The 26,494-nt window shown below is 38.1% G+C and overlaps 1 protein-coding gene across 2 annotated transcripts; it reads left to right on the top strand.

Moving 5' to 3' along the window:
- Positions 1–445: 445 nt before the first annotated feature.
- Positions 446–25,138, top strand: LOC121426250 (zinc metalloproteinase nas-39-like). 2 transcript variants are annotated; one of them, XM_041622476.1, is made up of 11 exons: positions 446–1,318; positions 6,632–6,743; positions 7,322–7,407; positions 10,564–10,693; positions 11,227–11,616; positions 12,764–12,820; positions 15,485–15,617; positions 20,312–20,535; positions 21,727–22,037; positions 22,915–22,994; positions 23,484–25,138. In XM_041622476.1, exons 1-11 carry the CDS (start codon positions 1,214–1,216, stop codon positions 24,049–24,051), a joined length of 2,196 nt encoding a protein of 731 aa, XP_041478410.1. In that variant the 5' UTR covers positions 446–1,213; the 3' UTR covers positions 24,052–25,138. The 2 variants fall into 2 exon arrangements, with proteins under 2 accessions (XP_041478410.1, XP_041478411.1); XM_041622477.1 differs by having other exon boundaries at positions 447–1,318; positions 21,727–22,016.
- Positions 25,139–26,494: the final 1,356 nt, after the last annotated feature.

Here is a 26,494-nt window from a genome sequence, read left to right as displayed (position 1 = left end):
GTCATCATCATCATCATCTTTATCATCATCATATCTTCTCCTTCTCCCTCTTCCCCCTTCTTCTAATTCTTGTTCTTATTTTATTATAATATCATTTCAATCGTTTGAAAGATGATTAGATGCCGCCAATATTGATAGCAATTCTGTCCTGATTTTGCGATACACTCGAGATCACAAAAGAACCCAACAAAAAACAGAAAAGGTCATCCTTGACTTTAACGGTCAGGTAGTGAAACTTTAGTGTGACGTCACTGCATCAGCGTTTTCAAAGAATATTCAAATTGCGGGGGAAGTACATTTGTGTATTTTGTCTTCGTTTTGAAACTAGATCTTTTTGTTCTGAATTAAACCATCTCCTGGGGGTTTTCAAGGACTCAAAAGAAATCACTGACCGCGATCAGGGAAGGGAAGTATGTTAACCCAAACGGATTTGAAATATAAGTAATCCCGTCACCACAAATATTGCAATAGTACGATTGAGTTCTGCCATCTGGTATGGGAACCAGTCATTATTTATTGAAACATATTTATGTATATTTATCCACACTTTGCTAATTGAGATATTTCGGCACGTTAACAAGCTTCTCGGATTAATTTGCTGATTTCCTTGCATCTTTCCAATTGGAAACCGTTATCGTAAAGCAAGAAAGAGGGAGCAAAGTTTGTTGTCTTTCTGGCGAGTCCGCCAAAAGCCGAGAAAATTCTTGTCACCCATGCCAGATACCACTTCGGTCCGAGTCTCTCTCGCGGCTGTTTCTAGGTAGCAAGATTCTCTGCATTTGAGCACATTCACCGGTGATTGACGTTTGACGTTGGAGGGTAGAACAAAAGGTTGTGACATAAGAACGACTGGTACGGGCGGACAGAGTGTCGAGTAGGGGAAAACAAAGCACTCTGCTAACATCAATGAATGGTTAGCAAGACTTTCAACACTGCCTCGACGTCAAGGGCGTCACACCGAAGAGGAAGGGTCTACATCTTGTGTCCATGAACTTTGGGGTTATTGATCTGTTACGTAAAAGTGGAGGAAAAAACTCTTGATGGTAACGAAGAGATCGTTTCCATCACTGTGACACGAGAAGGCACCATCTAACAATATACAACGAGAAGGACAATAGAAAAAAAGTATCATCGAGGCGACGTATTAAATATATTTCCCCCTTCTGACTGTTGGTTGGAAGGCTGCTTGTTGCGCCATCACTTACCATCCACCATGCTGGGCACTCAGTTGATGGCCGCTGTTAAATTATTCTTTGTAGTTTGTTTATTCCACGCGGCCTGGGCCCGACCACATGCAGACGATGAAGAAGGATTAGAGGTAAGATTTTCATTTTTTTATCGTTCGCGATTTGCGTGCGCTCATCTCATATTATTATCATTTGCGGAAATTAAGGAATATTTCTTTAAAATTTACCTGCATGACTTTAAAATTATTGATATCATCATACACCACCCCTCCCAAATGTTGTCTGTTTACGCGGTGTGCTACGTAATTCGTTTAAAAGGATGGGGTGACTCAATGAACATTCTGATGGAGTATACTGGAGTTGTGGGGGTGTTAAAGGAAACCAAAACCCAAGAAGAGAAGCAATCTTATTTGAAAGAGTAAAATGAGAGGAACAATTTAAAAAAAAAAGTTTCATCAAAATCGGTTATGAAATAAGCAAGTTATGGACGATTAAAAAGTCTAGTTGTACTTACTATATGGATCCTCAAATTGGCAAACGTGATTCAAAATGGCTGATTTTGTGGATAACTCTCCATTTGTTTTGTACACATATTTTCAGATTTTCCCCTTTATTTTACATATTTCACATTATTATCTCCTCCTGACCTTGACATGTATGGTGTGGATTATATTTTCCAATGACGTATGTTGTGATCAGAAAGAGGCAAGATGCAATTTGTAAGATAATGAGGAAAATCTTAAAATTTGTGCACAAAACAAATGGAGAGTTGTCCACAAAATCAGCCATTTTGCACGTTTGCCAATTTGAGGATGCCCATAGAAAGTACAACAAGAGTTTTCAAATTCCCATAACTTGCTTATTTTTTAACCGATTTTGATGAACTTTTTTAAAAATTGTTCCTCTCATTTTACTCTTTCCAATAAGATTACTTCTCTTCTTGGGTTTTGGTTTCCTTTAACTCTGCTCAGCTACCACTGCACGTAGCTAATACAAGCGCTGCAAACGTTTTAACTTGATGTCGTTGTCACGTTGATACCCGAAGAATTTGCATACCTATTCAGTATGCAAATAGAAAAAAAAATAACCGATGACATGACTTGTATAATAGTGATCTCAACTGATCTTGATTATGATGTTTGATGGCTTCGGGAACAATAGAATAATGAGAACTTTGATGATTACAAATGATGATGTAATCATCTGATGATTGTGATTATGGTTATGACGATGATGATAATGGTGTCTGGCAACAGTAGTATTGATGAAAATCATGCACTAGCTGGTTATTCAATAATTATGATCATGAATTTGATGATGGTGATGCCAGTGATGATGCTAATGTAGGAGAAGGATGGGGAGGTTAATGATAGTGCCGTTGCGGTAGACCCCGATGGTCTGTGGATATGATGGTTAATGGTAAATGGAGAATGGTGAGCAAGAGGTGATAATAACAATAATGAGGAGGGGGTTGAGTAGAGGTAATAACAAAGATGAGGAGGGGTCAGTCAAGTGGTGATAATAATAATAATGATGAGGGGGTCAGGTGGTGGTAAAAACAATAATGAGGAGGGGGCCTGGAAGGAGATGAATGTAGTTGAAGTGGTGGTGATGGTGGTGATGATGAGGATGATTATTGTAGTTGTGGTGGATACAGTGCTGGTGGTTCTGGCCTAATATGGCAGGCCTGGTGATAAGGGGTTAATGTGGATGATGCATGAGACAGGAGGAGAAAGAAGATAATGAAGATGAAGTAGGATAAGAAGAAAGGGGAAAAAGGAGCGAGAAAGGAGAAAAAAGAGGGAGAATATGGTGATGGACTGGTGTCTGTGGTGGCTTTGATGCATGATAACGAAAATAATATATATATATATATATTTTATTTTTACTTAGGCCTATTGACATATTTGTGATACGTTTAGATACATTTGTGGTCTCTATCTCTATCGATGTACTGTTACACCTATTATTAGTAGTAGTGTTAGTATTTGTTTATGGTGTAATGACAATCGTGTCATCTAATATTGTTAGCATCATGCAGATTCAGATAGACTGCATTTATGCCATTTATGTTTTGGAGTTTCTCTCTTACTTTTGAGGCTGTTGAAGACCAGTCCTGAACGCTGTAATCTGAATCCCAAAGTGATCGTTCTTTTTTTTTCATCTGGTGGCCAAGGGAGACTATATTCTAATCATCTTGACCTTGGAAGACAAACGCACAGAGTCAGCCCTTTTTACCGAACATGAATTAAAAGCACATGTGTGACAGCTCAAAATAGCTTTACAAACACCGTACGTGAAACCAGGGAATAGATATGCTCAGATGGACGGACTGTGTCATCATTGCAATCATTTTGATAAAAATTGACATTATCTTTTATGAATGACCAAGTTAACATCTTTTATTATGCGGTATTTCAGGTAAATCTAGACTTCAGTAAATCGGAGAGGGAAATATATTTAGGAGAACGCTTACAATCTTACGAATCATGACTAAATGGGAGGTTCTCCCTAACGATAAATTGGTTTGAATAAAAGCAGCGAAACTTTAGAAAAATATTGGTGAATACCTGATAATGGAGTTATAAATCTTTAAATGTGTGATTGTGTGACGTCACATATACTCACATATCGTGATGATGTAAGTAATTCCCCCCAAAATGTCATTTTCCAATAAAAGTGGAGGTGATTTGTGGATAGATACAAAGCCTACCATCAGACACACCTCTTCTAGAAAGATGTTTTTATTCATGTTCCATTATCATGGAATCTGGAATTAATACTCAAAAGTTTGTGAACCTCACCCAAAAATGCACTACTTCCTGCCGAGTGTTGAATATGGTAAACACAAATGTTCCGCTAGCCCAGAGAAACAAACTTTGTTGAATGCAATATTTGATCACCTGACGTCACAATTAAATACCTACAAGATGGTAGAACTTTGACACTTTAAATACCTTTTTTTTGCTGGAGTTCACTTATTATTGAGCAACACTGTACGAACGGGGAAACAGCTTGTATAGTGACGTCACAATTCAACAATTTATGACTCTTATAAATGGATTTTCATCAAACGTTCACAGATATTTTCTCTAATATTTATGTTTTCTATATTTTTTAAAACCTACTTATTATCATGGAGAACTTCCCCTTTAAAGCTTGATTCACGTAAATCACAGAGGGAAATATTTTTGAGAGACCAGCTTTGAAATCATGGTTAAATGCCCAAGTTTTAGTTTGAGTAAACATTTTCATCGAAATCGGATGTAAAATAAGAAAATAATGTATGACATTTAGCTTTTCATGGATAGAGTTTTATTAAAGCACCACGGGGAGTTGAGCAGAATTCCACGAAATTATATTTTTATTTCCCTAATCCTGGAAAGAATTTGTTTGAGATCTTCACTTAGGGATCGTTTCTAGGCTAATTTGCTCATACGATCGAATTACATTCGATTTTTCATTTAGCCATGGGGTTGAAAATGGATAAAGTACAAAAGAAAGTCCATGGATAAGGATATGGCGTATCAATTTAGACCATGTTTCTCAATAAACAACCTTTTAAAAAAATCATAAATGTGTAACTTTCATCTTTATCTCTATGCCATGAGCAGTTTGGCGGGTATAATCATATTGCTGATTTTCCACCATGTTGAAACTACAATGTGTTAGTAGGTCCATGGTATAACCATAGAGCTATTACAAAGCTCTATGGTAAAACCATGGACCTACTGACTAGGTCCATGGTATAACAGTCTCACTGATGTTATGCAATCATGTTACTGTTCGCCTGTTTGACTAGATTTTGATTAAGCAGTCGCGACGTTACAATTTGCGAGGTACTCCGCAACCATCCTTATTGGCTGAGTCAGATTTGGATAAAGTGTTGCATGTTTGATGGTGAACTAACTTTGTATTTGTTGCTGAAATTTAGGCAATGCCAAGGGTCTTGCGTCTTATCTAGAATAAAGGCCGAAGGGGCGTTAATGGTGTACAGAGAGGCGGCGAAGCCTCTTCTGCCCCCCCCCCCGTCAAAAAGTAACATAACCAAGAGAGAAAAAAAGAGAAACTTAAAGGAAACATGTCCCAAAAAATTATGTTTTAAAAAGATTCTTGAAAAGAAATTTTGCCCATTTATGTCACATTGCCTTTCAAAATGTTAGCTCATTACAGTGCCCCTGTTAGACTACATTTGTCATAATTGAGCGATGAGTAACTGCGCCTCTGTCTTCTGTTTACCACTTTTGAAAGTAACTTCTAGAATATTGGGGCAGACAGTCCAGATGTTATTAAAGAACATAGGTCGTGAACAAGTAGAGGCAAAAAGAAATCTGGTTTATTCTTTAACCTACTCTAATGGAAGAACAAGATAGAGTTTAATAAATGGTGACAGACTGATGCGAGACGAGGGAATTGGAAGGCTTATACTGTATATTGGTGCTATGGTGGTCTTTAGGGCTAATATCTATGGAATTCGAAAAAACACATGTTTTTTTATTCATATGTTGGCCTTAGATTTATTTCTTTCTATTGAATTGTCATTTAATGGCTTGGATAGGTTTATTTCATAATGTTTTATTTTGTTTTCAGGTTGTATTATGTTGGCCTTACATACACTTGCTGGGAAGAATGCAGTATCACAAAATATGTTCACATAGTAGACAATGTACATATGTGATTCACGTTGTAAATGCTCAAATTCAATAGTGTGAATAGTGTGTCCGTTTACACACAGCAAGGATGTTTTTTAGCAGACTTTACAATGTCTAAGAAGCCTTTCTACTTTTCCGAAATGGCGATTAAAGGCACTTTCAGTTTTGCAGGTTTATAAAATCAATCCAGATTGACTGTGATTGGTGGCCAGCTGAACTCTAGATTTAATTCGAATCCTTAAAATTTATTTGTAAAATCTAAAATAATGTCAATCAAAATCAATGAGGTTTACTTTAAATCTATGCGTCATTCGGCTGTATTACCACTATGGAATTAGATTTATTTTTTGAGTACGGAGCGTATTACAGACATACCTTACCAATTAAACTTCTAAAAGAATAGGCCTATGACACCATGGCGAAATGAAGTATAATCATGCTAAATAGATTTTGAGACTAAGCCAGATGTCATCTTTTTCGCTATAAGGTAATATATCCTACCAAGGCGACTTCTAGAAAGTTACATCTTGCCAATACGAGTTCTAAAATCTCACGACTTCTAAGAAGGTTTCTTTGGGAAATATTCTTCCAAGCCAACATAACATCTAAGTATAGGCCTATGTCGTAGGCCTATAGGCCTATATGGCGTCTTCCTGCCAAGTCGACTTATGAAATGTTTCAAATAGCTTTTCAAGAGGATGAACCATCCCCTTAATATAAAATTATTTTAAAGGAAAAAAACGAGTCTTATGATAATTACTAGACGTTGCTTATCCGCCTGTCTTTGTCCAGGAACGTGATGGAGAGAGATATAAGAGGAATACAGACGTCAGCTATGGCTGGAAACACACCTCATTTTTAATAGATTCTTTAAGGCAGCGCCTAAGAAACAACGATTTAAATTGTGAGTATTCTTAATTCATTTATCAGGAATTATTTTATATCTAATTTCACTACATTTTTAAGAAAGAAAATGTTAGTTGTTTACTAACCAATTGATTGTGTTTTATTTTATTAAGTTCTTTATGTTTTTAAATTAGTTTTTGGTCGTTTCTTAATATATATTAGACTTAGTCATACTCCAGTATAACACTCTTTGAACCCCCTTTTCAACTGTTATTCATTCTTCAGATTTTAATGTAGATTTTAAGGTATTTATTGACTTTTCTGGGAGATCTTTTTAACCTATTTCTTTAAGTGTCCCTTTGAGCATTTTTAAATGTTACATGCATAGAAACTTGTAGGTGTAATGCATATTAAGAGCTGTATTGTTATTATTATTATCTATGGGCACCCCTATAAATACATGTAATAATGAAAAAAAACATCGCACAATTTCATCCTGTGAAAACCACATTTATTTCACATCCTTCACAACATATTCATTTCAGGGCATTTACATTAACATAATGTCGTATAATACATTGAAGTAGTGACAAAAAAATTGTGACAGGACATTTTATTCCATTTATTCTATTACAGTCTGCATGAATGACCCCTTCAAAGGAGTTGGATGTCCTGAAGAATCAAATTGTGTTGACTGGCATGAAATATGTGATGGTCATCAGGTATGTATAATTAACTTATTTCTTTTACGTATTTTCTCAGGCTTTCTAACGTGTAATTATAACTACTTGTATAAATGAGGCAAAGAAATACAATTTAAAAAATAAGTAAAATGGATCGAGTCAGATGTAGAAGTAGTAGATGTAGAATTAATAGTAGAAGTAGAATTAGTAACAGTATAGTAGTAATACATGTAGTATCATTAGTAGTAGTAGAAGTAGTAGTAGTAGTAGTAGTAGTAGTAGTAGTAGTAGTAGTAGTAGTAGTAGTAGTAGGAGTAGGAGTAATATATGGCATCATTAGTAACAATGATAGAAGTAGTAGTAGTAGTAGTAGTAGTAGTAGTAGTAGTAGTAGTAGGAGTAATATATAGCATCATTAGTAATAATGATAGAATAGTAGTAGTAGTAGAAGTAGCAGTGGTAGTAGTAGTAGTAGTAGTAGTAGTAGTAGAAGAAGAAGTAGTAGTTTGAGGTAGTAGTAGTAGTAGTAGTAGCAGTAGGAGTAATATATGGCATCATTAGTAACAATGATAGAAGTAGTAGTAGTAGTAGTAGTAGTAGTAGGAGTAATATATAGCATCATTAGTAATAATGATAGAATAGTAGTAGTAGTAGTAGTAGTAGTAGTAGTAGTAGTAGAAGAAGTAGTTTGAGGTAGTAGTAGTAGTAGTACTAGTAGGAGTAATATATAGCATCATTAGTAATAATGATAGAAGTAGTAGTAGTAGTAGTAGTAGTAGAAGAAGTATTAGTAGCAGTAGCAGTAGTAGTAGTAGGAGGAGGAGGATAAGAAGTTGTGATGATAGCGATAATAGTTATCGTTTGTACTAGTAGAAGGAGATACATGACAGGCGATACAAATATTTGTCCCGTATTTGTCCAGCTTGTTCCCTCCATTAAGACAGGGATCACAGCGCCGTGCGAATGATGGGCAACATCTGGATACAGAAAGATAAGGGTCGTAAGTAAAGCAACAAAGATGTAGATGATAAATGCGTTTGTATGCAATCATGTTTGCACACAATCATGGAAGCTCATTTTTAGAATATATTATGGTCGAACTCACGATGCAGTTGAATTGCGATACTGCATGAGGATGATATGAGAATCACATGGACCATGGAGGTCCGGGGAGGGGGGGGGGGGAGGCGGGGGCACTTACATTGACGAGTGGATACGATGCGCGACCCCCAAAAGGATCTGCTTTTTCAATATAGGGCATGTTGATGTTAACGTCATATTGAAGACATTTTGTCTTATAATTTTTGTGTGTACCATATTTGTTGTTTTATTGTATTATGTTTTTGTTGTTATGTGCCACACTTTGTTTATTCCTTATGATTTCAATCTTTTATATTGTAAAAACTTTTTGTAATTCGGCTCTGTGCTGTGATGAAAGTTTTCTATCTAAATAAACCATATTGAATTGAATTGATGTTACGTACGTAACGTAGGGTTTTAAAACCCCCAAATAATGAAAAATGGTATCTATTGCGCTAGGAAAGCTACGTGTTTAGGGTCAAATTTGCGAGGGCATAAAAAGACGAATAATGTTTTATAAAGGAACAGTCAACGTGTTTAGAGTCCGGTTTGCGCTAGGTATGGGAGGTTGGGCCGTACTCTAAACCCAATGATGTAGGTAAATGTAAAGCCGACGCTCATGACATATAACAAGTAAAATATCGCTGTACTTGTTGAGGGGTTCAATTCAGGGAATAATTGCCAAGGGTATCGTTTTGTCTCCAATACTTGCGAAGGGTAGGGTTTCATATGCCAATACTTGTTAAGGGGTGGATTTTTTTAAAAAAAGGAAAATACTGGTTTAGGGTGCTTTTCGAGAGCCCATGGTCGCGCATGGTATCCACTCGTCAATGGAAGTGCCCCCCCCCCCGAGATAGAGATAGATATGTGGACCATGGTAGTAACGCATGGGCAGACATGATAACAAAACATATCTGTACGGAAAGGATGCCACAGATTATTTGAGGGTATGGTTGATAACAGAAGTGCGCTATGTAAGGGATGTTACTATCTTAAAGAGTTATAGATAACGGGCTAGGAAAAGCACGAGGGAGTTGATGGGGAAGACAAATAAATAGATGGTTTGAAGGAGGTACCAAAGAATCTGGCAAAGAGGTATGCGGAATGGCTCATGATGGTGAAGCATGGATGACTTTCGCCCAGGTACCAATGCTCGATGGCGCACACATTAGGTGTACTAGCGCTGCTGCCGTATTATGAGAGTCGAACCACAGAATATAAAATACGTTAAGATCTAGAGAGCCGTTATCGAAATAGTTGTGTAGTAGTTATTGCAGTTACTGTAGTATACAGTTTAAAGGGAATGAAACCTTTGGAAGAAGTAGGCTTGTGTCGAAACAGAAAAATCAAAGAAACAGATCAACGAAAGTTTGAGAAAAATTGGACAAATAATGAGAAAGTTATGAGCATTTGAATATTGCAGTCTCTAATGCTATAAAGATTCTCCCATTGGCAAAGCGACAAGGATGTGTGATGCCACATGTGAACAACCTTCCCTTTGATAGATTAAGAAATACCCTCAAAATTACTTTTTTTGCTTGTTCTTATGGTGATACAAACTCTTTATCCATGATATATCCTTTAAAAATCTGTATTACATGCCCTCCTATAGAAAGAACACATGATCTACTGATAGATGTGATAAGAGGCAATTTAAGTGAAATCTATACTAAAGTAATGGAAAGAGTTGTTCACAAGTGACATCACACATCTTTGTCGCATTGCCAATGCAATGTGAGGATCTCCATAGCATTAGTTCGCAATATTCAAATGCTCATAACTTTCTCATTATTTGTCAAATTTTTCTCAAACTTTCGTTGATCTGTTTCTTTGAATTTTTCTGTTTTCACACAAGCTATCATCATGAGTGATGTAATGTCTCAATTAGGGAATAACTTGCCAAATGAGCTTCTCGATCTGCAAAAACTCCAAAACTTGGACTAAAGACTATCTATTTCGCTACTGACACTTTCTCTCTGTCTTTTTTTAAATTTAACCTTGTTTTCCAAGCATTACAGAAGCTCTTACAGCGCAGAATAATGGGCATACGCTTTGCGATATATAAATCAGTATATTATTATAATATTATTAATAATTTTTTTATTACATCTGCAGTCTTGTGGGCTGGAGGTTCGAGAGGCTTGTATAAACAGTACAATTGACTCCTATGGAAGGACAGATGACCGCTTTTGTGTTGGTGACGAAGATGAAAAATGGTGTGCTTATAAGCAATTGGCGCCTAAACGTGAGTGGGGTTTCACTGTAAAAAAATAAAGTGCTATTTTAGCACTTAAAGTGCTTGTATAGTGACTGCACTACGAGTGCTGATTTTCTATTTCTTTTGCATTTTATTGTTTGAATCATATATTTTTTATCAGATTTGACAATAACAAGACTTTTCAATGACACTGACAAGACATGTGTAGGTCACAAGTTACAACAATGGGAATTCCACATACTCAGGACGGATTCCAATTTCCAATTTTGTTTCACATTATAAAATTTCACAAATATCAAAATAAAACAGAAATAGTTGGTGGGGGACGTCAGCCATTCCGTTATTTGCATACCATCCAGGATATGCAAGCAACCATTTAAAAAAAATCAAATTAGCGAAACTTTCAAACGTTATAACTTTCTTATTTGACGTCCTATTTTTATACTACAGAATACTTTTTGTGTAAAAGGGACTCTGGCCTACCTCCCCCCTCCCATCTGAGTTTTATAATTCACAATTGTAAAGATTTATTGACCTTTACACTGATTTGTACTCAACAGGTTGCGGGGAGGATTTTGTTTTCGATTTAAGTAAGAAACGCCGACAATACCGAATCCGTCACCCGGGTTTTCCTAGCCAGTACCTGAATGATCGATTTTGCTTTTGGACAATCAGTACTGTCCCGGGGCATTTCCTCTATGTCGAGTTTAAGAAATTCAATACGGAAGAGAACTTCGACTACGTGTCTGTTGGACAGGGGCTTCGCCGAGATGATAAAGCCAGCACACTCATCTACAAATTCAACGGCAAACATCAGTCGTTTATGTTCCAGACCAATCGCAACATGCCTAACCCCCATCAGGTATGGGTCACCTTCAAGTCTGATGATTGGGATACGAGTGACGGTTTCATCATCGAAGTCAGTGACAGCTCGAGGAGGATAACCCATGGTAAATAAATAAAAAAAACTCATAAAAAATCCTGGGAAGCGATTCATGAAAGTCCTGTTTGATACGACAGTTACCATGTATTATAACATTGCTTTTTAGCCAATCAAAATCAGAAAGACCTGTCAGATCTGGGGCCCGTTGCAGAAAGAGTTGCGTTTAAACGCAAGCCAAAAAATCAATCGCAAGTCTTAAATGCTCGCAGTTGATTGGTTGAAAATCAAGTTGCGCATGATTTTTTGAGTTCCGATTGATTGCAACTCTTTCTGCAACGGGCCCCTGACAACTTGGCGATTTTGATGAAAACGCCCCCCTCCCCCCCCCCCCCCCCCCCGATGAGAAACCTCTATCATAATTGGAGACAAAAGGTCTCAATCCAAAATATCGTATTTCAGTGAGGTCGTTCACAGATATCAGCGGTTCACAGCTTTCCACTTGAGAACTCTCCTTGAATCCGTGTACACATTATGAATCGTCTGAAGAAACCCAAACCTAGATAGGTTAGCCATATTATTCATTGATTAAAAAAAAAATATTTTCATAAAGAAATTAATCAATATTTGCCACGTGATGTTGGGGGACGGACTTGGCATAAGGCTGAAATTAACCCCATTTCTCGGCCATGTTTACGACAAGTTTAGGTCGACGAACAAGAAGGCACTGCTACCATTTATCTTAGCAGAGTTTGTTAAGTTGCTATTATGACTTCGACTTTTTCCTACCTCTGTTTTGGGCTCTCCAAAATGTATGTTATCAAATCGCTTGTGAATCGTTTGCGTGGTTGTCCAAGCTTTACAACAGGATAGATGCAGATTTTTTTTAAATGCATGAAATCTTTTAAAGATTTGGGACTTTTTTTTAGAGAGACTTGTCTGGAAAAAACACATAAAACTATCACATGAATAGATTCCAATGACTTTTTTTCATTTCATTAGTGGGATATCTTATTTCATTAGTGGGATATTCCTATAGACTGGATATCGTACTTGACTTAACTCAATTTATCAAAGAACGCGAGATGATGGGACGAGTGTATATAATCAAGGAATCAAAGTCTATATTTTTCCAATTCTTTTTTATTCTTGTATCACCGGGAGCTATTCTATTCTATTTAATGATACGTTTTTTTGTCATACCTTGTTATTTCCAGTTCCTCAATCAAGCATTATGATGGGATCAAACCCGTTCCGTACGAGACCATACAATTGTGAGTATAAAATTGTCATATTATGAACAGATTAGGTTTGTGGCTGGGCTGTTAAAACCTCGAATCTAAAAATTTGAATATTTTGATGACAGCTCAATCATGCTAGATTTTAGACTTGTAAAATGGCTAGAAACATTTTGCATCGACAGAGTTATTCAAAGGTATCAGGAGACTGTTTCCATACAACATGAGACTACCACCATTGCTATATATATTTTTTTTCCTAAGGTCAAGTCCACCTCAAAAAAAATGTTGATTTGAATCAATAGAGAAGAATCAGACAAGCACAATGCTGAAAATTTCATCAAATCGGATGTAAAATAAGAAAGTTATGACATTTCAAAGTTTCGCTTATTTTTAACAAAATAGTTATATGAACGAGCCAATTACATCCAAATGAGAGAGTCGATGATGTCACTCATTCACTATTTCTTTTGGTTTTTTTTGTTTGAATTATACAATATTTTAATTTTTGCGAATTTGACGATTAGGACCTCCTTGCCTGAAACACAAACTGATAAATTAATGGAATTCCACGTGTTCAGGGAGTAATGAAACTTCATTTCACATGACAATGACCAGAAAATAAAAATATTTCATATTTCATATAAATACAAAAGAAATAGTGAGTGAGCGATGTCATCAATTCCTGATTTGCATACCGACCGAGATGTGCATATAACTGTTTTGTGAAATGAAGCGAAACTTTAAAATGCCATAACTCTCTTATTTTACATCCGATTTTGATGAAATTTTCAGTGTTATGCTTGTTGGATTTTTCTCGTTATATTCAAATCAACTTTTTGATGGGGTAGACTTGTCCTTTAAATACAACCTTAACTGAGCAGCCTTCAAAATTTGTAGATTTTGAGATACGAGGTTTTATCAGCCCATTTTGCCAGTGAATATGTTAAAGGGATTTGACGGAAAAATAGTTTCATTTACTGAAAGGATAACGAAGAAATGTCAAGGAACCATCAGGATTTGCGTTTGCATCCTATACAGATATATCTTTGGATTTCTTCGAGTGCAGTCATTTGATCACGATGGGAATTAGGCGATAACATAATCATTCCGTGGTCAAATCCATGGAGATATACTAACGCATATCCCAATGTCAAAATACAGGTTTCAAAATCAAAGTTTTCAAGAAATGTTACTTCTGAAATTGCACAATGTATAAGGGGGGGGGGGCTGATTCAACCCCCCCGTCTTCTTAGGCGTAGAAATATCCCAGTCTATTTAGGGTTTAAGACAGCAATTGAATTGTCATGTATAATCCCTTTTTCATGGATTTCTTATATCTTATTGTTATTTTCAATGATATTTTTGGCCCCGTGACATACCATTGTGTGACGTCATTATCTATGTAGCACTTGTGAAAACGCACATACCAACTTCACATGAACCATGGTGCCCAAGTTATGGCCATCAGAAGGCTTGTTGCCTTTTGAACAAGGCCAATTGTTTTGCTATTTTAATTCTTTTCACAATGTAATTTAACCCTAAAAAAGACTGGGGGTTGATTCAGCCCCCCCCCTTTCTCGACATTTTTCGGGATAAATTTGCCCCACAAAATTTTAGACCGCGTCGCTCACTGACTTTTTACTTTCAAATCTCACGCAGATTTGGAGACCAAATTTGCCACAACCGGGTACGCGGTTCAGAAATTACACAATATTTTGGAAGTGCATTCAGACCAAAAATTGACCAAAACGTGAATTTGTGTACAAATCTAATGCAAATAGTGTTTTAGCCTAGATTCGTAACTTTATTTTTTTCTTTTACTGATTAAAATGAATTAAATTCATCTCGTTAATGGTCAAAATAAAGTTCCCAATAATTTCCATTGAAAAAATGATAAACAAAAACTCGAAATAACCAAGAAATACATAAGAAAATTAGAAAACACTGAATACATAAGAAAATAAATGTGATGTTGAAATTATAAAAAAGTACATTTGATCAAATTCCCATGAAGTGTCTTTGAACCCAAAATTAGCATTTTAGGGACATTGTTTAGTTAATAATAATGACTTTACGCATAAATTAGCATCATTAACTAATAATGAGATTTTAATGCGAATTTTCATCGCGATCGCGCGATCGACGTTCGAGATCATAAGGGGGGGGGGCTGATTCAACCCCCCCCCCGTCATTTTAGGCGTAGAAATATCCCAGTCTATTTAGGGTTTAGGACAGCAATTGAATTGTCATGTATAATCCCTTTTTCATGGATTTCTTATATCTTATTGGTATTTTCAATGATATTTTTGGCCCAGTGACATACCATTGTGTGACGACATTATCTATGTAGCACTTGTGAAAACGCACATACCAACTTCACATGAACCATGGTGCCCAAGTTATGGCCATCAGAAGGCTTGTTGCCTTTTGAACCAGGCCAATTGTTTTGCTATTTTAATTCATGCGACATCTTGGGTATGCATCAGCTTCTTTCTACCCAAATCGCATGTGTTAAATTTGTTTAACATCATACCCAACCAAGATGGAGTATCAGGATTGCTGAGATGTAAGCAGAGAAAGTGATGTCATGGCTTCTTTAGCCCCTGAGTCTTGGATCCATCTTTATGAAGTGCAAAGATCAGCAGCTGTAGCATAATGATCACTAAATTTCTCCCTCTTGTTATCACACCGTCACAGCAACCAATCGACTAGTCATTCCAACTGACGGCAAAATTCTCATAAAGTCGCCCAACTATCCCGCATTCTACGACCACCACAACATCACTAATTGGATTGTGTCAGCAAGAAGGGGACGTCGCATAGAAGCAACGTAGGTGTAGTATACACTCTCTCTAAATGCAAAAGAGTCAATCTGGACCCTAATCACACTCTTCTCTTCTCATTTCGGAGTGAGATTTGCATCTTTCTAGAGTGGAGTTTTACCTCATTTTTGTCTCGCCCACCAGAGGTGAAGGCGAGACTGAGGGATCCAAATATCGTCCGTCTGTCACAAACATTATTGACACATAACTTTGCAACAACTTTGGTCCTGTCGCAGGTCATATGGTTAGATCAAAGGTCATTTTGAGGTCAACGATAAAGTTTGCGTTTAAATCATTAACTTTTGATGCAATTATGTTGCGTGCCGTCGCAAATCGCGATGTTTCTGGTTATTTCAACAAGTGCGCGAGACACAACATCGCTTATGCCTTGTTGGAGTGAAAGTGTCTTAAAAGATGCACTCTTTACTCAGAAAGGGCATTAATGCAATCTATAAGGATGCAAAGTTCACTCTAAAGGGATTGTTCTCTACTATCGCTCCGAGAACTTGTGATTAAAGACGAGATTAGCTCTTTTGCATATAGAGAGTACTGTCCACCAGGGTGTAGGGTAGTTTAAATTCGGTTGTGGTACCAATCTTTCAATTTTAGTTCTGGTGGTGCTGACCTGTTTCTGAAATTTTATTCCCGACATTCCCTACCTCAGTACTTGCTTAACCCTATATTCATCAGGGATGACTTGCTTAGCCACTCCCTGCCCCCGACGTTTCGCGCAATATTTTCGCAATGCAAACCGCCTCGCCGCGATGTTTACTGAGTTGTTATAGAGTCTCCCACGTCTCTCTTAAGACCAAATTTGTGACGACCGGGTACTCGGTTCCGAAGAAGGCATAATATTATACATGATTTAAAAAAAAGATACAATTTCAATACAAATTGTATTTTCAGTCAAATATCTTAACGTGTGAATTTAAAAAAAAAAGTGATTAAGAGTATTTGATTTTATGCAGTTGATGATAGGATAATTGTCACGAACAAACAAAATGTAATAAAAAAGAAATACATAGGAAATTGCAAGAAAAACCAATATAACACATATTAAATTGATATGATATCGCAATTTTACAGGTACATTTTTTATTTTGCTGGGAACACAAATGCTTTCTACACCAAAAAACAGCACATTCGGCGCTTTAATTGGGGAGTTAGAACAAAAAGTATGAGTTCGCATATCAGTTGTCCATTGTATTTAACTAGTAGAGTTTGCCTTTATTATGAATAACAATACAATTTTGTAAAATAGTTCACAGGCAACGTGTGTGCCAATTTTCGGTGAAATCATGCTGTCGAGAGCCGGGATTTCAAGAGAGCCTGTGATCTCCCTCCCTCGGCCATGTGACGTCACAATATACCCCTAGTTAGGCAGGGTTAAGTTTCGTGCAAGTTTAAAGACCGTTTTGCGACACACGGGTACGCGGTTCCGTAGCTACGCAACATTTCATATGAACATGAAGCATGGATTAACATTCTGATTAGTTAATTGAAAATAGATTTGAATAATTTTGGTCCGGATCGCAATCCATGTCCTCGCCCCCACTCCCCCCCCCCCTCCCCCGCTAAACGACCAAAAAGAAAGAAGAAAAAGGAGAGAGGAGGAGGGGAAAGGAAGAGAGAGAGAGAAAAAAAAGAGGAAGTGGGGGAAAGAGAAGAAGAGAAAGGAAGAGGAAAAGACAAAAAAAGAGGGGAGGGGGAGGGAAGAGAAAAAAAGAAAGGGAAAGAGGAAAAGAGAAAGGAGGGAAATAAAGCGCCCATTTGAGTTTGCCCTGGGCGCCAATTTGATGTTCGAATGGGGTGGGGGCGCCAAATTGATGATCGAACTAGGAGGCGCCGAACCGATGTTCGAACTAGAGGGGCGCCGAGTAGATGTTCAAACTTGGAGGCGGGCCAGGGGCGCCAAATTGACTATGGAACTAGGATGGGGGCGCCAAATTGATGTTCGAACTACGGGGCACCAAATTGATGATCGAACTAGGGGGGCGCCAAATGTATGTTCTTACAAGGCGGCATCGAATTGATGTTCAAACTAGAGGGGGGGGGGGGTGCTGAATCGATATTCCACCGGGGGGGGGGTTGGTCAAATTGATATTCAAACTCAGAGGGGGGAGGGGGCGCCAAATTTATGTCCGAACTAGGGGGTGCCGAATCGATGTTCGATTGGGAGGGGGAATTAATGTTCGAACTAGGGGGCGCCGAATTGATGTTCGATCGGGGGGGGGGGGGGAATTAATGTTCGAACTAGGTGGGCGCCGAATTGATGTTCGAACTCGGGGCGCCATTTCATGTTCGAATTAGGGGAGGGCCGAAATTGATGTCCGAACTCGGAGCGCCGAATTGATGTTCGTTCAAGGGGGCGTCAAACTGATGTTCGAAATAGGGGGCACCGAATTAATGTTCAAACGGGGGGGGGGGGAGTGCAAATTGATGATCGAACTAGGGGGCGCCAAATTGATGTTCTAATTAGGTGGCACCGAATTGATGTTCAAATTGAGAGGGGGGCAGGTGCGCCAAATTGACGATCGAACTAGGGGGGGCGCCAAATTGATGTTTGAACTAGGGGGCGCCAAATTGATGATCGAACTAGGGGGCGCCAAATTGATGTTCTAATTAGGTGGCACCGAATTGATATTCGAACTAGGAGGGGGGCGCTGAATTGATCACACTACGGAGGGCGCCAAATTGATGTTCAAATTCGGGGGCGCCGAATTCATGTTCGATCTAGGGGCGCCAAATTGATGTTCGAACTAAAGGGCGCCGAATTGTTGTTCGAGCTTGGGGCGCCGAATTGATGTTCGATCTAGGGGCGCTAAATTGATGTTCGAACTAGGGGGCGCCGAATCGATGTTCGAACTAGGGGCACCGGATCGATGTTCGATCTAGGGAGTGCCAAGTTGACGTTCGAACAAAGGGATGCCGAATTAATGTTTGAACCATAGGGGCGCCGAATAGATGTTCAAACTAGGGGAACGAATACGTGATTTAATGTACACACAAAAAGCGAACTCAGTTTCTCGCCAAAATTCATAACTGTATGATAATTTCTTTACCGTAAACTATTAAAAGCCATTGATAATTTACGATCGGAAAAGTATCGCCGACATTTAATTTGGGAAAAAATACATGAAACAAGGGTAAACAAAATACAAGAGTCTAAAAACATTCGAATAATTATGAAACTACATTTTCAAATAAATTTTATCAAAACCCAACGAAGATTTTTTTTCGAACAAAACATAGCAAGTTCACCGTAAAAAAAAGGACCGGGGGTGATGTCCCTTGATTAATTAAGCAGACTATTAAATTAGAAATAGGAATAATCACCCTTTTATGAATTTCATCTCCCCTTGGTTTTGTTCACATGCAGAGTATAAATATAAGCCCTTTTCGGCATGAAATGGTCTCATAAATGTATGCTTGTCTCTGTTTATGGTAACTCTCGTAAGAACTCGGCAGGACAGCTTGTTGCTGGTAAACGCCAAGCTGGTATATAACCAATCATGTCTAGGTTAATCATTTTTTATATATATTACTCTCGGGTCTCTATCAAAGTGGAGACAATAGCAGAGTGAGGATTCGAACTCACAACCTTGCGATTGTGACTCAAATGCTCTAACCGCTAGACCATACGACTCGTGTGGTATTGTCACGTGGTATTGCGATGACGTACCCAAGGGGGCATAATAGCCCTCAGCCCTTTTAGGGTTAATGCATATGAATGTATGGTTAAGGGCTTTACTTATAGATCGAGAGGCAAATTCGCCAAATTCGTATTCAAGTTTTGTGACGTGCGTGTTGATCCCAACTGCGCGATCAAGGGCCGAAGCATTTTGAGGGGATCCTTATCCCTAAATAGACTGGGCTATTTCAACGCCTAAGAAGACGCTGATTTATGCGTAAAATCACAAGATTGCTTTAATTAATTAAATAATGCCCCTACAATGCTAAATTTTGGTGCACAGAATCTTTATAGGAATCTGAACAAAGGTACCTAAAAAAATCCCACATCCCATCTATTCTCACATGCATTTTATTGCTTTCTAATTTTCTTATTTCATTGTTTTTCGACTTGTTTTTTTAAATATTTTTAATGGATATTGTCGAGGACTTTATCATGACCATGAAAAATATGAAATTGATTTATTTTAATCAGTAAAATTTAAAAAATATACGCTAACACATGAATTTGGCTAAAAACACTCTTTACATTGGCTTTGTACACGAGTTTAGGTTTTTTTAAAGCAAAATTCGGTCTGCATGCACGAAATTTTGCGTAATTTCGGAACCGCGTATATATACCCTGGGGTCAAAACTTTGGTCTCAAAAATTTTCGCGAGACTTGGAAGTAAAAAGTCAGCGAGCGACGCGGTCAGAAAAATTTGCGCGGCGGATTTTTCACGAAAAATTTCGAAGAGGGGGTCTGATTCAGCCCCCGTCTTATTAGGGTTAAAGTTCTAATGGTATGTTTTTAACATTTACGACCAGAGAAAAAAACAATAGTGAAATAATTGTAGTCATATATAGTTATTAATTTTGATTTATTTCCTAATTTGATTAAAAAAACAATTACAATCCTAAAACTGAATTATAAAGTAAAAGCAATATTAGTAGGCGTATTAGAACAATTTCATTAATGAACTATTTTTGTTTTTTCTTAATCTGAAAAAAAACACGTTTTCTTTATTGACAGGTTTGTCGAATTGAATACGGAGCAAGATGGAGACTTCATAAGCCTAGGAAACGGTCCCTTAGTGCGCAGATACCCGATATTCTACCGAAAAAGCGGTCGGATAACCGACCCCCGTGAAATGCGCTTTGTTTCAACGGCGTCCGATATGTGGATGACGCTCGAAACAAACTTGGCCATTGCTGGTTCTGGTTTCCGTGTCTACTTTAGGGAGATACCCATTACTGGTAAGTAACCCCCCCCCCCATGAAATGATACCAAGTTTTCGCTTCACCACGCATGACTGATTAAAGAACACAATAAATATACTTAAATTGTTCGACAAATGACAATGACCAGCTGGGGGATCTCTGTCGGAAATTGGTGAACCAGAAAAGCACTTCCGTCCTAAGTTTCGGAGCTGACGAAAAACCTCAAGCATGTCGTAAGTCCAGAGTCGGCCAGGACGAAATTTCTGTTTTGATTCACCAATTTTTGACAAAGACTTCTTGGTTGCTCAGTGTCATGAAGGCATTAGATAACAGATAACATATTTAATATCATATGTGTTAATTCTTGCGGGCGTCGTGCGTTGTAGAAGCGACAACTATTTCATGCTCTTCTGCAAGTGATTTGGTAACTTGTATGGCCCTAAGTGCCATGAATGCATGATGTGACATAGTGCCAAGATGAAATCCCGAAAAATGTATAGAGAAAAATAACCATGTGCTTTAACCCGGACTTATATTAGCCAGAGTATTTGGGAAGATCATGTGGAAGAGGCGGGGGGGGGGGGGGGCTTAAGATCTCGGCCATCTACCTTGCCGAAAATTTACACGTTCGTTGCCTGTAAACTACTACTGTAATCTACCGATCTACTGAAATGTAAAATCGTACTTTTTTGCTGCAACTCCCTTAATAAGCTCCAAACGTGCTAAGTTTTTGTGTATGAACCATTTGTGGTGTTCTTGGCAATTGTGAAAATGAAAATTGCCTCAATTTAGCATGTTAAACCATGCGTAATTTATTGAAGTTCAAATATTAAATTGCATTTTGTTAAAGGTTTTAAACACTTGTTAAAACTGTAAAACAAACTACGTTGTAAAAAAAATTAGTCGCAAGGATTTGAAGGTTGTCATAATGACATCATGGCATCTTTAAGCGGTTTACATGTATTTACACTTTGACTGGTTTCTTTCGCACAGATTATGTACTTCTTCCACTTCCTGGGTAGTATTCCAACAAGATATTTTTTCAAACACAATTGCTACTGCATTGGCAAAGTTTAGATTGACGCCTTGCCAAAGTATGCTGGGCCGTGATGGGATTGGACCACATGAGCCCTCTGATTTAGAACCACGACACCATTACATTTCTATAACCTGAATTTGCCCCCCCCCCCTTCTCTCTCTCTCTCTCCTCTCTCTGTTGTTTGTTAGATTGTGGGGGAACGCTCTTAGTGCCGGATAACGGGTCGATCTCGGTGGCAAGCGATAACTATCCGGACCGTTCCTATGGTGGTAACCTCGACTGCACGTGGTCGATCAAGAACGAGGAAGGTCGCCGAATGTGGATCAGTTTCCATGAATTCTCAACAGAGTGGCGCAAGGATTTCCTCAGCCTTGGCAACGGAGCACCAGAGGATCGCAACCGCACCTCCGCAATTATTACCATGCACAGCGGAAGGCACATGCCAGATCCCTACGAATTCACAAGTTCGGGAGATGAGGTTATTATCGCTCTCGTTGAGGTTATTGTTTTTCACACGTCTGTTAGTCTGTTTGCGTTTTCCCCAAGCCACCAATTTGTTGTTGGTTATGATGGTGTTTGTTTCATGTTGATTTTGTGTTGTTTGTCGAATGAGTTCAGACTTCTTTTTCGTCAATTTGACTTGTTTGTAGGGGGGGGGGGGGTATGACTGCGCGTTAAACCATCTAAGTTAAGATTTAACATGAATTTATTTTCAATTGACAAATATTTTCAGTTGATAAAGTTTCAGATTTAACAAACAAACATGGTGCCGCATGTCTGCGCACCCATTCACTTTACACACGATTCGGGGATTTTGATGAGAAAGGCTGTGTTTTGAGGTCGTTACATGACATGCCCGAAATTCGTTATTTTACCAAAATTTTGAGTAGGGTCTTTAATGAATATCTTTCGATGTATTGCATTTGGTCGTTGCGTATCTTCTCTTAAAAATCGCGCAGATACGCGTGTGCGCAGACAAGGGGACTGCGCAGACTTGGGGGACCTTAACATATTCGTATAATTTATGTTACACACATTATAATGACAATTATTGTTTCAGCTTAAAAGTACACCTCTGAAGTCTGAATTGAAAATAGATGATAATTAACCATCGCCTTTCAGTGTCTGTAATTGTGTTACACATCCATGTTTCCCTTTTCCTCCTGTTTTTTTTGTTTTTGTAATCATTCTTGTTCACTCCAATGAAGTTGAATGTAGCTATGTTTGCACATGTGTATCCGTCTCCTCCTACTTCTAACCTTTCAATTTGTATGATGATATGAGTGTATGTGGATGTGTTTGGGTGTGTATATATTATATAGTTTGTGTTTCCTATTCTTTATTCACATTTTTTCTCAATATTTATTTGCATGCAGATCTGGATGACTTTCACGACTACTCGTTACGGCAGTGATCGTGGATTCGTAGTTGATATCTTTGACGAGAAGCTGCACCCGTAAGTAACGCTATTCTTTCTACCAAACTTGCATATACTTTGCATTACCATAATAGCCATTAGTCTGGGGACTTAAAAGAGTGGGTACAACTAGCAACAAATGACTTGGGCTACAAGGAATAAATTTCGTACGTAAGTATGTTGCAGTTCGAAGATCCTGACAAAGCCTTAGCAATTTTTAAATATTTTTATAAAAAAGGTCCAACCTCTCATTTGCTTCAGTTACTCAAAGAGCATCCTTTCACGAGCTAACGTAGCTTATTTGTGTAACGCACACCAATGTTACACCAAAGTATATCCTCGCACCGATCTGTGTTACCCACTAAAGTTTTCCATGAACTTGTTACTTTCTGTGTAAATTCCACAAAACTACAATTGATAGAGTCATAAGAAAATACATAACGTAGATAGTATGTCTTTTCTATTTTAAGATACACCTGTCAATAAATTGACCACGCTCCAATACTGATTTATTTTATTTTGGCACAGACCACCAGTGACAACCGCTCCGCCAACTACCCAGCCACCGCCAACTGAGGCACCTCAAGAACCATCTGATGAAGATCAAGAAGTTCGACCCACCAGGCGTCCAAATCGTCGTCCTAAACCACGTCCTTCGCCCGTGGTCCTGCCAGGTTTCGAACCCGCACCAACCAACGATTATATACCATGGACCTGGCCACGAACAACGACCACCAGACGGCCAACGACTACACGACGAACGACCCGGCGTACGACAACAAAAAGACCAACGACTACTCGGCGGACAACGACCACCAGACGCCCGACGACGACAACGCGTCGACCTACAACACGCCGTACAACTACGACTACACGTCGTCCAACGACCACACGACGAACGACCACAACCCGGCGAACCACCACTACCAAACGCCCAACCACCACTACCACTACCAGGGCACCAACAACCAGGAAGACAACAACCACCACTAGCAGACCAGTCGTCATCAACCCTTGGGAGATTCCAAGCGACTCTTCATCTTCTTCCTCAATCTCTTTCTTTTCCAGCTTCGACTCTACTGGCAGCCAGTTTTAGTAAGTGGCTCCTGGTTTGAGTTTGTCTTGACTTGTTTCACTGTGCCTCTACATGTTTATTTACAATGCCTCATAACTGATCAACAATCGCACCAAACATTTGGGATAATTGTAATCCAATAAAGATATGACGAAAAGTAATGGAACGATTCTGCTATTATACTTGTATTTTACACTAAATCTATTGTGGTATATTGATTCACAGGTTTAATAATAGTACCGGTTTGCGACATTTCAGGTTCTACTTACGCTTGTTGCAAGTAGCGGAACTGTTGATAGATTAGTCATTTCTATGTCGGGCAAATTCTCTATGTTTTTTCTATGTAAATAGTGTTTTATGCGTCACAACTCTTTGTGTTTTAGATTAGCATTTGGTAAGCGCCATTGCGTTCACTCGCTACGTAACCTTTTTTTCACGTTATTTTCAATAGACTGATAGAAATCTTCATCTTCATTTGGTCATTAAATTTTCTTTTATTTCATGCAAACAGAATACGTTCAAAATTAACATGAGATCTATATGTGTACGTTGTTAATTAATAGATGTATCATATATATTACATAGGTAAAGTTTCCTAGTTTAATTAAGCTTGTACACCATGCGATTTTAAAATGACATTAGAAATAATCTCATCCAAGATTTGCACACTGAGTTTATCCTATTGTAAGAGTACTTGTCCTAAATGATTGCCGTTTTTCATACATCGGATAAACCTTCGACATGTACTCTCAGTTGGGCTTCTGTTAGATTAATTCTACTCGCTATTACAACATGTACAAAATCAAGAAAAAAAATGTTTGATGACTTTCAAATAAAACATTAATGACAAAGGATATAGCTCACATGTGTCTGACAAAACAAGATAAATGATGGATAGATACACTCCGAAGGCCGAGCAGTCACACGAGAAGGGTACATTCTCCAGATTTTTCTGATGCATATTTTATATTTCCTCTTAGATTGTATTGTACAGAAGTCATCTTCAAGTAGGCATTCGTAGGTTATGATTATATTCATGAAAAGTATTACCAAATAGATTCATGTGTTCACGTTTTGGTGAATAAAGTCACTCGATAAATAAAACTAAGTAAAGTGTGGCATCATTCATTTGCGTTGGTCATCTGACATTTCACCTTCTCATACCATTATCCCGTCCTGTGATTTGGGTTGGTCAATGTATTCTATAATTTACTGTGCATTAGGCCAAAATATCAACAAGAAACAAGAAAAGAAATCATTTGATTTCATTTCAACCAGTGCACACATTGTTCAAAACCAATCATAAGGGTAAAATAGTGGTAGGAATGACGATGATGACAAAGATACGGTGATGATTAACCCTAAAGAGAATGGGGACTGAAATGCTTGAGAAGCTCTTGCCGCGTCCTTCCAGAACTTTCAAGTCTTGCGCAAGACAAAGTTTGCGACCCCATGTACATGATGCTTTTCAGAAATTACACAACTTTTCGGAAGTGGATGTCACAGCCAAAATTACTCCAAAACATTTTATTCACAAATCCAATGAAAATGGTTTTAAGTCAAAATTAGTGGCGTACAGATGCCCCCCCCCCCCCCCAATTTTTCACAAACAAGAAAAAAAAGGAGAGAAGGGTGAATTATGATATCATTTTCTGAATATCATGTCCAAATCTACCACGAATTCGGTTTTTGCTTTTAAATACAAATGTCGAAATCCATGCTCGCTCGTTTCGCTCGCAACTTTTTTTTATATAAATTTTGCCAAAAATCTTAGGATCATTACGCCACTGGTCAAAATTCATATAGGAATAATTTCATCTAAGCCTACGTTTAGTTATTAAACTGATTGGGATGATAGTGGATGCAATGAGGATGAGATAATGATGATAAAAGTGGTAAATATATTTTGATGATAATGACGATGATAACAGCAGTGGGAATGATGACGATGAAAATGGTAGCCATCATCATCGTAAGCGGCGATCAGCGAAAAAAGGGGACAGGGAATGAAACTAATGTGTGCGATATTGTGACAACCCTCCCCCCACAAAAAAAAAAGTAGATAAATAAAATGAATAAATAAATAAAAAAAATAAATAAAATAAAAATGATATAAAAAAAATTAAAATATTAAAATAAAATACAAATAAAAACATCAATCTCCATCCACCTCTCTCTGTCTTTCCATCTCACTCGAGGTGAACCCTCGGCTTCGTGGGAAGACCCCCATCTTTCCCCCTCTCTCTTCTCTCCCTCCCCCTCTCTTTCTATATATCTGCTTTTTGTCTTTTTTTCTCGTCTTACCAGAATTGATCTGTCCTGTCCATTTCTTCCAAGTTCTTTAAGTAGCCTCTCGTTATAGGTCTTCATCATCGGTTGCCATTAGACAACAGAGACACAATACAGCCAATCAAATTAGTTCTAAATGTATCCAACATATGCGAAAGTTTTGAGGTCGGAGAAG

This window comes from Lytechinus variegatus, chromosome 13 (assembly GCF_018143015.1).
Source record: "Lytechinus variegatus isolate NC3 chromosome 13, Lvar_3.0, whole genome shotgun sequence".
Lineage (NCBI taxonomy): Eukaryota > Metazoa > Echinodermata > Echinoidea > Temnopleuroida > Toxopneustidae > Lytechinus > Lytechinus variegatus.
Note: the sequence above shows the minus strand (reverse complement) of the source record. Positions and strands in the feature narration are given on the sequence as shown.